We start from the raw sequence: 13,873 nt of genomic DNA, 5'->3' as shown, positions 1-13,873 counted from the left end.
TATTCCATGTAGATCCGGCTGGGAACCTACACCAGATTTTCATTTTTAATCCTTGTAGTATCCAAAAAAATACTAAAGCGCGAAGTGCAAAGTGCGCCATCAAAACGCCACATTACGCCCATCGCCCTAGTCCGAGTCCGAGTCCGTGTCCGTGCGTGTGCGTGTCGGGTGCTTCGCACCCTCCGCTAGGACTATGGAGAGTGTTTAGCCATATTAAAACATTTCTATGGAAACTTGCTTCCTTATAAAGAGCTTCCATTTCTTTGTTTGTTTCCATGTGGGATGAAAATTCTATTCCTTATTTATACCCATGGGGAATGCTTCCGTTTTCTTCCATCTTTCCATGTGGGATGGAATTTTCTTATTTCCTTATCATAAGAATACTTAATTTTTCTCATTTTATTTTTTTTCCCATTACTTGTCTTTGAGATTATTTTTAATCCTTCAACTTTCCAAGTTGACAACTTTAGTCCAAAATAAATATGGGTTTTTCCTAGATGTTACATCCTCCCCACCTTCGAATGAATCTCATTCTCGAGATTTGCTTGTCTTAGGTTTGGATGTTCTTACTTACAGATTCACGATTAGATTCTATCTAATCTGATTCTTGCGTTTAACTGTCATTGCAGAATGATAAAAATTTTCAGACCTGTTGCTAACTTTACATCTCGATTAGTCAATATTCAGAATATCATAAGTAATTGTAAATTTCTAAACACGGTGGCTAGTTGTGCTTAATTATTTACCTTACCTTTTGTATCATAAACATCTACCAATGTTAGCTCTATTGCTTCTTGGATTCGATCTGTTGAATCAAATCCATCTCTTGATCCTGATTATGTGTTTCCTTGTATTATAACAGTACCTTTGTACTTTTGAGAAATCGTATCTGATATACTATATAATCATATCTCTTCGAACATTCTCGAGTTCTTTTGACTTCTTGATCAATCTTTGTTGATCATTCCCTTAACAGTATTTCTCAGAGATTTCTTTTCAATGATATGCTATCTTTGCATATTTTGATATCTCGTGACATCAGTGATATTCAAAATCCTTTCTCTTAGTACGCTATTATACTATATTTGTAGTAGGCTTGCATAAGTATCTAGATGGTTTTTCTTGATTAAGCAGTGAACTTTAAGTATGTTTCAGTTCAGCAAACTCGTGGCAGCAAACTCATGGTCTGATCAGCAAACTTTTAAGTTTGTTTTTGTTTAGCAGACTCTTGGTCTGATCAGTAGACTTTTAATCTGTTTCAGTTCAGTAGACTCTTAGGATTGAAGTAACCTTAATAGAGTTTTATAGTCATATTATATTTACATATGATGTTTCATATGGCATGTGTTGGTCTAATAAAGATAGTTCATCCAACAGGATGAATCTGGCATATGATATATTAAATCAGCATGTTATCAGTTTGGAACGTCAGCTTTAAATTCAGACACTCGATTGTCTTTTCCTGAATATGAGCATTCTTGTGTATTGACAAGATCTGTATGCTAATATTTTATTTAGAACAAAGGGAATTAAATACCCTTTCTCGGTTTACAAAATTTCTCACTTCTGAACGAGTTACAGTTTAATGTACATGAGTTAACTAATCCATCTGACATTCTTTTAATATTATCCGTTCTTATCTTGATTGTTGTCAGATATTTCTGATTTCTTCTGACATCCTTCTGATATTATTGTTAGTCTTAATTAGCTTTTATTTTTGGGCAATTTTTTTTGAAGTGGCCCATTTCTCCACATATAAAACAAACTCCTACTTTCTTCCTGCATTCTTGCATTGTGTGCCCTTCTCTATTGCAGTATGCACACTTATTTGTGCCTTCTCGCCGAGATTTTACAGAATGCTTTCTTCCACAAATTTTACAAGTGGATTTTAAAGTATTTCCTTCTTTTTCTATTTCCTTGAAATCTTTCGGTTTCTTGGTTTCTTTTTCTTCTTTCTTTTCTTCTTCTTGGTTTCTTATCATACTATTGATCAAGTATCCAGCTACTTCCTTGGTCGACTCAATTGTTTGCGGCATATTAGCTCTTACCAAGTCTCTTATTTCTCTTGGTAATCCATATATATAACGGGTTATCTTACTATATTCCAGAGTAACTAGATGTGGAACCAATCGGCAGTATTCAAGGAATTTAGTATTATATTCCCTGAGATTTGTTCCAACAACCTTGTGATTCCATAACTGAGTTTGAATCCGATCCATCTCATGGAGTGGACAATATTTCTTTATAACGAGATCTTTGAATTCTTCCCATCTTAGATTGTACATTGTTTCTCTTCCCTTATTCCAGATCAGGGTATTCCACCATTCAAGAGCTTCTCCCTTGAACATTTGAGAAGAATATTGAATAGCTTCTTCACTTGTACATTTACTAATGTAGACAATTGCTTCTTGTTCTTCTAGCCATCTTAAAGCGACTATAGCATCTTTGTCTCCATGAAATTCTTTTGGTTTATAAGCTTGGAAATTCTTAAAGTTGCATCCTATTTGATGCTTCAACTTCTTTCGGGATTTGTCCCTTGAGTTATTGTCAGATGCAGAGCTATCATAAGCTTCTTCCTTTCTTGAATGAACATATTTACTTTTACTTTCCTAATCAGGTTTTGGTTGACTTTGATTGATAGAATTATCCTTGATAGCTTCTTGTATTATTTTCTAGATTTCATCTTTATACTGAGTGGGAAGTTCCTTGTTTTCATCATTCTCTCTGCTTCCAACTTTATTGGAAGGTTTATTTTGAGAGTTTGCACTTCCTTTTCTTGACATACTACAATAAAATTTAACGATAAGTTCAACATTCGTGGAATTTAAAACATATCCTTTATTTATAGTATTGTAGTTTACAGAAGTGCACAATATTATCATTAGTTACACTTGTTACAACTACTATAGTTCTTATTATCTATTTCTTCAGCGGACAATCAATTTCTTGATTTTGCTGTCCTTTTTGAAATTCCCAGTTGTTTCCTTTTCTTTTCATTCTCCTTCTCTTCTTCCATCTCAATATCGTTAAGCATTGATTCGGCTATTTTTGTAACATCGACTTCATAACATGTTAAGTCATCTCAGATATACAGTCCTTCATAATCTGTGCTCCGGCGTTCACTTTGAGGATGGGCAAAGTAAGGATCTTGGTTCATTGGATAATTGAAATATTCCAGCCCCTGAGGATTTTCTTCCTGATCAGTCATTATTCCTTTTCCCTTTGACTTTATTGACCTTTGGGACCCACTTGATCCACTTGATCCTGTTCCCTGCACATCTTGTCTTTGCATGATATGGGCTAGTGAGATGTTGGAATCGAATGAATCTGAATTTTCCTCCATTGAGGTCTGATATGAGTCCTCACTACTAGATATAGGGATTGGGAGTGATGTGATCTAAAATATACATATTATTATATAAATATTTCTTACACTTTAGATACTTTTGAGCCATGTTTTTGTTGAATATTATTCTTAGTTGGTTCATATTTGGAGTTTAGTTAGGTTTCAAATAAATCGTGTTCAAACGATGAAGTAAAGTCAGTATGATCAAGTTTAAATAAATGAAATTCTAAGTTAACCATAAAGTGATTAAAAGCATGTATGATTTTATGTACGTTAAAGTAAATTAATTTATCTAATCTAAATTATACATGACCACATATGTTTTTAATAGTTATATTTTATTAGAATACATATACTAGTTAATTGATTTGTGTTCACGGAAAGTAATCACGTGGGCTTCAAGTTGAATTTAACAAAGGTTTTTGGATTGCTTCAAACATTGGTGGGTTGGGGCCTACAGAACGTGAAGAACAATACGAGAAAGAGGTCGGTTGATAGGATATGACTTTATATATTTGGAGGACCCTACGAAGAGGAGAACCCCACGGCTATCAGAGAGGCTCACGCAAAGAAAAAGAGAAGGAGCAAGCCTTGGTTCAACCAAATAGCATCCGGGTTCAACACATACTCATCCAAACGTCTTTATTATTCGATTTGAATTTAATATTTTCGTTATGAATTTATTATTTGAACATATTTATTATCTTTTGTTCTTGAGTATGGTTGTTGGCTAAACCCTTAGACTGCCTAGGTTACGATTAACCTACTTTGATGTTTTGATTTGACTTGGGATTATTTATCGTTATGGTTTTTATGTTTTAGTAAAAGATTTATTTATATTAAATTGATGCATATGGATGCTTAGGATTGTTTGATGAGTTTTATTCCATAGCTTCCCTTGATTATTGTTTGTCATATGACAGGTTGCTATTAGATCAATTACTTTGTGTTCTTGATTATTTTATGATTGATGTCATGATAAGATCATAGGAATAATATTGTCAAATAAACCTAAGTATGCTGCTAACCTAAAATATGTAAAGTGCTAGGTTATTGATAGATCTTTATTATTTAATCTTGCTAGATTTAGTTCTTCGTAAGGAGTCCGTCTAGGGTTGATTATTTATTATTGTCTATTGAGTCAATTAAATATTTTAAATTGCCTTTGATTTCCGCGCTGTAAGGTAGGATTTCGTATAAAGGAACTAAATCATAATTAATTAGGTGACCGTATGGGAACTTGACTTTTAATACTTGTGTGCGTTAAAATTTATTAGAAACCCATAGGTGTCTTCTTGAGAAGGGTCAGGGGTCCTGTTCAGATTTTCTTTTAAGTGTCTATTTTACGATCCCAGTTCATAACTAAATATTTTCCCGGGTTAAGTCATAACTGAAATTTAGGTGATTCTAGCCTAGGTAGTTTTCTCATCATCATCATCATCATCATCATCATCATCTTATTTTAAATAACAAATTCTTGCTTTTGTTTAAATTACTTGTTTTCTTAATTAGTTTTTAATTATAGTATTAAATTAGTATTTTAAATAAAAACCCCAAAAACAAATATAATTAATAAGTCGTGTTTTGTAGTCGGGTCTAACTAGCTAATAAACATAATTTAGAGAGTCTCGTGGTTTCGATTTCCGGACTTACTTAGCTTTGCTAGAGTCGACCGGTTTACTTACCGGTTAGTAGTTTAGTCGAGTTTTAAAGAGTCTAGAGTATTACTTAGTGTTTATTTTTAGTTAAATTAGTTAATAAATATTAAACTACTTCAAGCACATCAAGTTTTTGGCGCCGTTGCCGGGGACTCTTGACGATTGCGTTATTAGATTTGATTAGACTTGCTTGCTATATACGTGCTATTTGTTTTATTTATTGCTTTGAGTCGTAGGAGTCTAATTTTAAGTGTTAGTTATTTTAATCTATTTTCAGTTTTTTATTTTCGAGTCTTTTATTAGAGTCTACCAATTTTATTTTGTTTGTTTTTCAGGTACATGCCACATCTGCGTTCGCAAGGACCGCCGTTCGATTGTTTTGGACCTACTCCGTTGAAGTCCGAGGCAAGTTCGTCTGAAAAGCAACCGATCACCATAGATACTTCACCGAAATCATCACCCACAAATTCACCAGCAAATTCACCACCATCAAGTCCTAGACCCGTTCCAATGGCCGAGAATAACCGCACCGTGTACCAGCAAGCTTTTGAAGGGTTCCATGGAGATCACTCACCCATTGTCGCCCCCGACATTAATAACCCTAACTCGTGGCAGATCCCATCGTATGTCATGAACAACATCACCAATCACCACCAGTTCCATGGCCGTGAAGATGAAGATGCACCGGCACACATAAACCGTCTGACCCGTGTGTTCAAGACATTCAATTTGCAAGGTGCTAACCGGGATGCGATCTTCCTTCACTTGTTCCCGTTTACACTTTCAGATTGTGCCGCCACTTGGCTCGATTCACAACCTGCTGGAACATTCACCACATGGGAGGCGCTTCGCAATGCATTCCTCAAGAAGTACTTCCCACCTGCTAAGGCCTCTCACCTCCGTGATCAGATCCACTCCTTCCACATGGAGCCGGATGAGCCATACTACCAAGCTTGGGAGCGTTTTCAGAATCTGCTGTCCCGTTGTTCGCAACATGGTCTCACACCTTGGGCCCTTGTTGAGAAGTTTTACAATGGGCTTACTTATGAGGCTTAGGCGAGGTTTGACACAGCTGTTGGGGGTAATCTGATGGACAGACAGAACGTGACCGAGTGTAACAAGATGTTTGAAAGTTTCGCGCAATCTGAGTACGCGAAGAAGCCACGAGGTGGGAATTCCAATCCCGTCACCAGTACACCCTCATCTGCTCGAGGTGTGCACCATGTTAATCTGGATACTGGTATGGCTGCTGCCTTGAAGAATCTCACCCATGAGATAAAAGAGTTAAAGACTAAGGTGGATAAGTGTGAGATGTGTAGAGGTGGTCATGGTACGCTGGGTTGTCCGTTGATGAATAATCAAGATGTTGATTTTGTGGCTGGTCAGAACAGGCTCCCTAATGCTTACAACAACAACAATCAGAACTGGAACAGCTACAAGAATCAGAATTAGAATCAAGGTCAAAGTAACTCGAGTTGGTGTCCGGCCGGTGGGCAACCTGGATTCCAAGCTCCCTATAACCGAAATCAAGGACAGTATAATAGTGGAAGTTCTAATGAGCAAGGTTCGGGTAATGGGAAAGATTCGAGTAGTGGAATGGGAAGATTGGAAGAAATGATGCAGCAAATCCTTAATAGAGATCAAGTCACTCAAAAGACGCTTGCCAACCATGATTTGCTTTTGAAGAATCAACAATCAGCTATGCTCGACATGTAGCGAACCATTGGTGATATTGCTCGATAATTAAATGAAAGATCTCCGGGACAGTTTTCAGGATCTACTCAGCAGAATCCGGCCCCTCAAATAAAGGCGATTACTACTCGTAGCGGTAGGGATTTGGGTCCCGAGGTGTAAAGGAATGAAGTTGAAGTGGAAGATGAAGAGGTGATGGATGAAGAAATCGAGATGGAAGTACCGGGTAAAGTGCAGAACACCGCACAAGTTGCACCGCCAGTAGAGAAGAAGCCGGTTGAAGTCTGGCCATCACCTTTGATTGACCATGCTTGTATCCCATATCCCGTTCGCGCGAAACACCAGAAATATACGCGGGAGTATGGGCACTTTCTTGATATGTTCCGACAGTTGAAGATCAATCTCCCATTCATTGAAGCCCTCCAACACATGCCGAAGTACGCGAAGTTCTTAAAGGACCTGTTGAAGAGGAAAGATAGGTTGGGGGAGGTTTCATCGATTCCACTCATGGGAGATTGTTCGGCGGAAGTGTTGAACTGCGTGCCCGAGAAGTTGTCGGATCCGGGTGTGTTTACAATTCCAGTTTTGTTTGGTAGTGATGCGATGAGCGAAGCATTGGCGGAATTGGGTGCAAGTATTAATTTGATGCCGTATTCTTTGTACGAGAAGTTGGAGTTAGGCGAGCTTACATCGACTCGCGTGTCTTTATCGTTGGCCGATCGTTCGGTTAAATATCCACGAGGTATTATCGAGAATTTGTTAGTGAAGGTGGATAAGTTTGTATTCCTGGTTGATTTTGTGGTGCTCGATATGGAGGCCGACGAGAAGGTTCCCATTATTCTTGGTCGTCCGTTTTTACGAACCGCGAAGGCACTTATCGATGTGTATGATGGGAAGATCATACTTCGGGTTGGTGATGAGAATGTTACTTATGATGTCACGAGGTCGATGAAGCATCCGAGTGATCAAGATGATTTCAGTGGTCCGTGCCACTCAGTTTATTTTATTAACTCATTTATTGCAGGTATTGATAGCTGTTTCGATTACATTTGTGGTGCGGATCTCGTGGGAAGTAATGGTTTGGTTGATTGTGATGATTTGGGTGAGGATGAGTTGTGTAAGAACGACTCGGTTTGTGATGAGTTGGCTGAGATTTCGGGTTTGCCTGAGATGATAGAGGTGAATGAGATTAGTTGCGAGAGTGAGGCGGGTTCCAAGGAGAAACCTGCTCCGTTGGAGTTAAAAGTACTCCCGTCACACTTGGAGTATGCGTATCTTGATGAGGGCTCGAACTTTCTCGTTATTGTGTCATCCAAGCTGACATAAGTACAAAAGACGAAGTTGATAGACGTGTTGAAGCTACATAAGGGGGCGATTGCATGGAGACTTTCCGATATTCAAGGCATTAGCCCCACTTATTACACACACCGGATTCTAATGGAGGATGAGTACAAACCGGTGGTGCAACCACAAAGATGCCTCAATCCAAATATGCAAGAAGTTGTGAAGAAGGAGGTGTTAAAGTTGATGGATGCCGGGATGATCTACCCGATTTCCGATTCTCCATGGGTGAGCCTGACACAAGTTGTTCCAAAGAAGGGAGGTATGACCGTTGTGATGAATGAGAAGAATGAGCTTATCCCTTCGCGTACGGTTACCGGTTGGAGAGTATGTATTGACTATCGGCGGTTGAATGATGCCACCCGGAAGGACCGCTTCTCGTTGCCATTTATTGATCAGATGTTGGAGCGTTTGGCAGGTCAGTAGTTTTATTGTTTTCTTGATGGTTTTTCTGGTTATTTTCAAATTCCCATTGCACCGGAAGACCAAGTGTGACATTCGTCAGTTTTTCGATTCGTTTTTGTATTTGTAAACCCGACCCGTTGGGTCGTTTCAATGTATTAAATATTTTAATAAAGAGATTCTCGAAATTTAATATTCATTATTCGATGTTCGTTGTCATTCAAGTATTTATAAATTCCCGAGCCTTAAACTAATCAAGCCGTACGGGTTAAACACGTAAAACCGAAAACTATTTAATTTAATTATAAAGTTTAGGGTTAAAAATGTAAATTTGAAAATTTTATTTAACTTAAAAGATATTTATATTATCATTTAAAGGTTCTTTAAACTTCAGGGACTAATAGTGTAACATTTTTAATTCAATTTATATTAAAATAAAACCCTACCCGCCTCCCTCCCCGTTACCCGTTTTTCCGGTGAACCTCCGATGGCCGGAATCGGCGCCGGAGGTAGCCGAAACCTTTTTCTAACGCGTTTTAAACCCGGGTAAATATACCAAAACGATTCTCCGTCAATATTAAACACTAACCGACTAATTAATCGTGATTTCCTTGCCGTAAAACACCCCATAATCGACGCCGGATTTCACGGAATCACCATTAACGAATTAAACGCGTAGACGCTCCTTCCACTAGTATAAATAGGTGCCTAAACCTCTAAAACAACTCGCTCATTCTCTCCAATCCCCCTCTAATACACAGATTTCTCTGTAATTGGGATCTTCTTTATTTTTTTTTCCGGCAACCGGGTTTCTATCAAAACAAAATATTATAAGGTAATTAATATATGCTTGTTAATGTCGTTTAACCTATAATCAATAACCCTAAACTAATTTGAACTAACATAGAACAGAAACCCCAATTGAATTATTAGGGTTTATGTTCTTCATGTGAAGAAGATGAACCTGAAGTATTATATATGTATAATGATTCTTAACTCTTAAACGAATATCCTTCTAGTTCAACTGGTTAAACTCATTTCCTCGCAACGATGAGACCCGGGTTCGAAACCTGGGTCATGCTCATTTTTTTTGGTTTAATAATCTGGCCCTGTTAATATTATTATTAATAAAATTCTTTTGAAACAGCCATTATATTTAAATATTAAGAACTAAACCATAAACGAATATGCAGTCTAGAGCAGCTGGTTGAAAACAAGGATTATAACCCCAAGACCCGGGTCAGTCATGTTTTTTTTTGTATTAATTAAATTCAGTTTATTAATATTAATTAATTCTTAATCAATTAAAAATCATAAATAAGTCATAAAAGTCTTTTTAAATTAAATAAAAATTACGTAAATTAACTATAAAATATAACTCACCATTTCACCCTTAAAAACCAAGTTTCTTGTTTTCATAAGCCACTATTAAAAATCATTTAATAAACGTAAAGTAAACTTTAAATTCCTAAAAATCGTTTTGTCAAGACAATAATCATATTTTCGACTTGTAATCGATAGTTCAAGCATTTCGGAAGTATAAACTACATATTCTCGCCGTTAAGCTATTTATATTTTAGTAATAAACAATTACCGTTAAACATAAATAATAATATAATAATCAAATGGCCGTAGAATTGGTAATAAATTATAATAAATTAATAACTATCTTGTATAACTATTATACAATTAAACAACCTTAAAATCCAGATAGAATAGTCGTTAAAAGTCGTGTTTATCTTATTTATAGTTCGTACGGATTGACCGCTTCGGTTTCCTTTGACGCCTTCAAGTTATTCTTATTCCTTTCAATTACTAAGGTGAGTTTTTCACCACCCCTTTTTAATATTTTAATGTTTTGGGGTAGCATATGTATCCTTATAAAGATTCAAGTATTATTTCTTCTATTACAAAACTACAATTCATATATGGACTTGTGTGTTACTTGTATTACTTGCACGAATATTACTTGCACGATTGGGAAGCCTCATTAAATATGATCATATGCCCCCCTTCGCACTCTGGTCCATTTGTATCGAGTGGAAAAGGGCCTCATTATCCAAGTACGTTGGTTGTTACCAATTGGAAAGGACCTTATTTGCGCGACTATCCAAGTACATTAGTTGTACCAACTGGAAAGGACTTACTTGCTCGTTTATCACATGTCTATGAATTGTATGGTTTTTATGTACGTATTTAAACTGTGGAAACTCACCAGCTATATTTATAGCTGACCATATTTTATACATATGTTACAGGTACCATGATTAGAGGTTAAAGTATTGAAGACACTTAGAATACTTAGGGTATTTCAATAAAAGAACTATTGTTATGGTTATGTTTTGGTTTGAACTTGTATTGTTACTTTCGAACTTGTGTTACTTGGCTTATTAAATGAATTAATGTTATTATGGTCACTTAATAGTGCCACGTGTGTTTGAGCAATCTGTACATCACACTCGGGCGTTTCCGCTTAAGCCGGGGTGTTACACCAAGAGAAGACGACTTTACATGTCCGTATGGCACGTTTGCGTACCGTCGCATGCCGTTTGGACTATGTAATGCTCCAGCTACCTTTGAGCGTTGTATGGTGGCCATCTTTCAGGATATGATAGAGACGTCCATGGAGGTGTTTATGGACGATTTTTCGGCATACAGTAATTCTTTCGATCATTGTTTGGCAAATCTTGAGAAGATGTTGAAGAGGTGTATTGAAACAAAGTTGATGTTAAATTGGGAGAAATGTCATTTATGGTGACGGAAGGGGTCGTGTTGGGTCATAAGATCTCGAGAGATAGTATTGAGGTGGATTGTGCGAAGATTGATACTATAAGTAGACTTCCTCCACCAACGAACGTGAAAGCGATCAGGAGTTTCTTGGGCCATGCGGGATTTTATCGGCGGTTTATCAAAGACTTTTCAAAAATTACCCGCCAGATGACCCGACTCGTCGAGAAAGATGTACCATTTGTGTTTAATGATGAGTGTGTGAAGGCGTTTACGTTTTTTAAAGAAAAGCTCGTAAGCGCTCCCATTCTTTGTTCTCCCGATTGGAGTTTGCCGTTCGAGCTCATGTGTGATGCTAGTGATTATGCGGTTGGAGCGGTTTTGGGGCAAAGGCGAGATAAGCATTTTCACCCCATATATTATGCTAGCAAGACGCTAAACGATGCTCAAGAGAACTACACCACCACCGAGAAGGAACTTCTAGTCGTTATGTTCGCATTTGACAAGTTCCGCTCGTATCTCGTGCTTTCAAAGACCACCGTTTTCACTGATCATGCAGCTTTGCGTTTTCTCTTTCACAAGAAAGACGCGAAGCCTCGTCTTATATAGTGGAGTCTTCTACTTTCGGAGTTTGACATCGAGATCAAAGATAAGAGGGGTGCGGAAAACGTAGAGGCCGATCATCTATCCCGTCTAGAGGACCCGAGGAGAGAAGAGTTGCGTGAGGAGGAGATTGGAGATACATTCCCTCACGAGTCAATCGACTTTGTTGCGGTGGAGAAGCAAGGTATGCCATGGTTCATTGATTTTGCTAATTATTTGGCTAATGGTTTTGTTTTGGAGGGTATAACTACGCAACAAAAGAGGAAATTCTTCTGAGATGTTAATCGGTATGTGTGGGATGAACCGTTCTTGTTTAAGATTGGTGGTGATCGGATTCCTAGGAGATGTGTGACGAAAGAGGAAGGTTGGGATATTCTCACGCATGTTCACGAGGGGTTGACTGGAGCTCATCATGGTGCGCATGCGACCGCGCAGAAGGTGTTTGATAGTGGGTTCTATTGGCCGACAGTTGTGAAAGATGCTGAGGAGTTTGTGAAGCTTTGTGATGTGTGCCAAAGAACAGTTAATATTTCTTCTAAGAATGAGATGCCTCAAAACCCCATTCAAATTCTTGAAATCTTTGATGTTTGGGGCATCGACTTCATGGGACCGTTTCCCACGTCGAATGGTAATAAGTATATTTTGGTGGCGATTGATTATGTGTCAAAATGGGTGGAAGTCCAAGCGTTGGCCACGAATGATGCACGAGTTGTTGTGAGGTTTCTTAAGAAGTTGTTTACTCATTTCGGTACTCCGAGAGCTATTATTAGTGATCGGGGCACCCATTTTTGTAATTCCGTCATGGAGAAAGCGTTAGCTCGTTATGTGGTTACGCATCGTACCTCTACTGCCTATCACCCTCAAACGAATGGTCAAGTCGAGAATGCAAATCGAGGGATGAAGAGGATTCTGGAAAAGACGGTTGGGGCTAGTCGGAAGGATTGGTCGGAGAAGTTAGATGATGCATTGTGGGCATTCCGAACCGCATACAAGACTCCGTTGGGTACTACACTGTTTATGCTTGTTTATGGTAAGTCTTGTCATCTTCCAGTGGAGTTGGAGCATCGTGCTTATTGGGCGTTGAAGACGGTGAATGTCAATCTTACCGAGGCCACGAGGAAAAGATACTTTCAGATTCATGAGTTGGAGGAGCTTAGGGATGCAGCATATTCCCGATCGTTGAACATCAAAGAAAAGACGAAAGCTCTACATGATCGGCGTTTGAAAGGCAGAAAAGAGTTCAAGAAAGGCGATAAGGTATTGTTATTTAATTCTCGTTTGAAGTTGTTTGCAGGAAAGTTGAGATCGAAGTGGACGGGACCGTACTTGGTGAAAGAACTTTTCCCGTATGGAGTGATGGAGTTGGAAAATCCGGATAATGGAACATCTTGGAAGGTGAACGGTCATCGCTTAAAGCACTATCTTGGAAGACCGGAGGAATCAATCGAGATGGAGGAAACTCCTCTCGATCCGTCGCATTGAATTGTCACACAAGGTTCTTGAGTGCAAACTCAAGTGTAGAGTTTGTACATTATTTCTTATTTTTATTTCTATTTTTCCTTGAGTCATTAACGTAGTTTTTTGTAGTTTTTATTTGTTTTTAAGTTTTGTAAGTTTTGAAGGAAGATAGAGAGAAGATCCCCTTGAAGTATAATGAAAAATTCAAGTGTGGGGATGGAGCAGCAGGAGCCGTATACTTTTATGTTTATTTATTTGCTGCCTTTATTCATGTTTATTGGATGGGTCGGTCGGTTTGGTTACATAGTTTGAAAGATTAATATCTATCAGGTCGATAAGATGAATTTTTAGATATTGTTTGTATTGTTGTCGTTTTCGTTCGTGTATGAGAGAAAGGAGATACTGGTTGTTGAGCATGTTCGGAGATGTAGGGCATCTATGGAAAAAGATTTTGGCATCATACTTCACTCGCATATTACCAGCTAAGTCTTTTCCTTTTTACTTTGTTTTTATATTTTTTAGTTTTTAATTTTTTTGGCTTTGTTTTATTCTTATTTATTTTTGTATTTTTAGGTTTTGTTTTTAAATTTTTTGAGTCGTGTTTCCATCTCTGCATTGAGGACAATGCTGAATTTTAAGTGTGGGG

At 37.8% G+C, this 13,873-nt stretch overlaps 1 protein-coding gene across 1 annotated transcript; it reads left to right on the top strand.

Moving 5' to 3' along the window:
- The first annotated feature begins 6,891 nt into the window (after positions 1-6,891).
- LOC143611702 (uncharacterized) lies at positions 6,892-8,022 on the top strand. Its single transcript, XM_077085872.1, has 3 exons — positions 6,892-7,009; positions 7,115-7,580; positions 7,731-8,022. Exons 1-3 carry the CDS (start codon positions 6,892-6,894, stop codon positions 8,020-8,022), a joined length of 876 nt encoding a protein of 291 aa, XP_076941987.1.
- Positions 8,023-13,873: the final 5,851 nt, after the last annotated feature.

Source organism: Bidens hawaiensis, unplaced genomic scaffold (genome assembly GCF_021521415.1).
Source record: "Bidens hawaiensis isolate Kalapana, Puna unplaced genomic scaffold, B.hawaiensis_p1.1 tig00032042_1, whole genome shotgun sequence".
Lineage (NCBI taxonomy): Eukaryota > Viridiplantae > Streptophyta > Magnoliopsida > Asterales > Asteraceae > Bidens > Bidens hawaiensis.
Note: the sequence above shows the minus strand (reverse complement) of the source record. Positions and strands in the feature narration are given on the sequence as shown.

What these genes read in the sequence shown, in the direction of transcription:
- LOC143611702 (XM_077085872.1), top strand. Translation starts at nt 6,892, where the DNA reads ATGGATGAAGAAATCGAGATGGAAGTACCGGGTAAAGTGCAGAACACC. An exon ending in ACCTTTGATTGACCATGCTT is followed by an intron (nt 7,010 to 7,114) that starts GTATCCCATATC and finishes CATTCATTGAAG; the next exon opens with CCCTCCAACACATGCCGAAG. An exon ending in GCGAAGGCACTTATCGATGT is followed by an intron (nt 7,581 to 7,730) that starts GTATGATGGGAA and finishes AGGTATTGATAG; the next exon opens with CTGTTTCGATTACATTTGTG.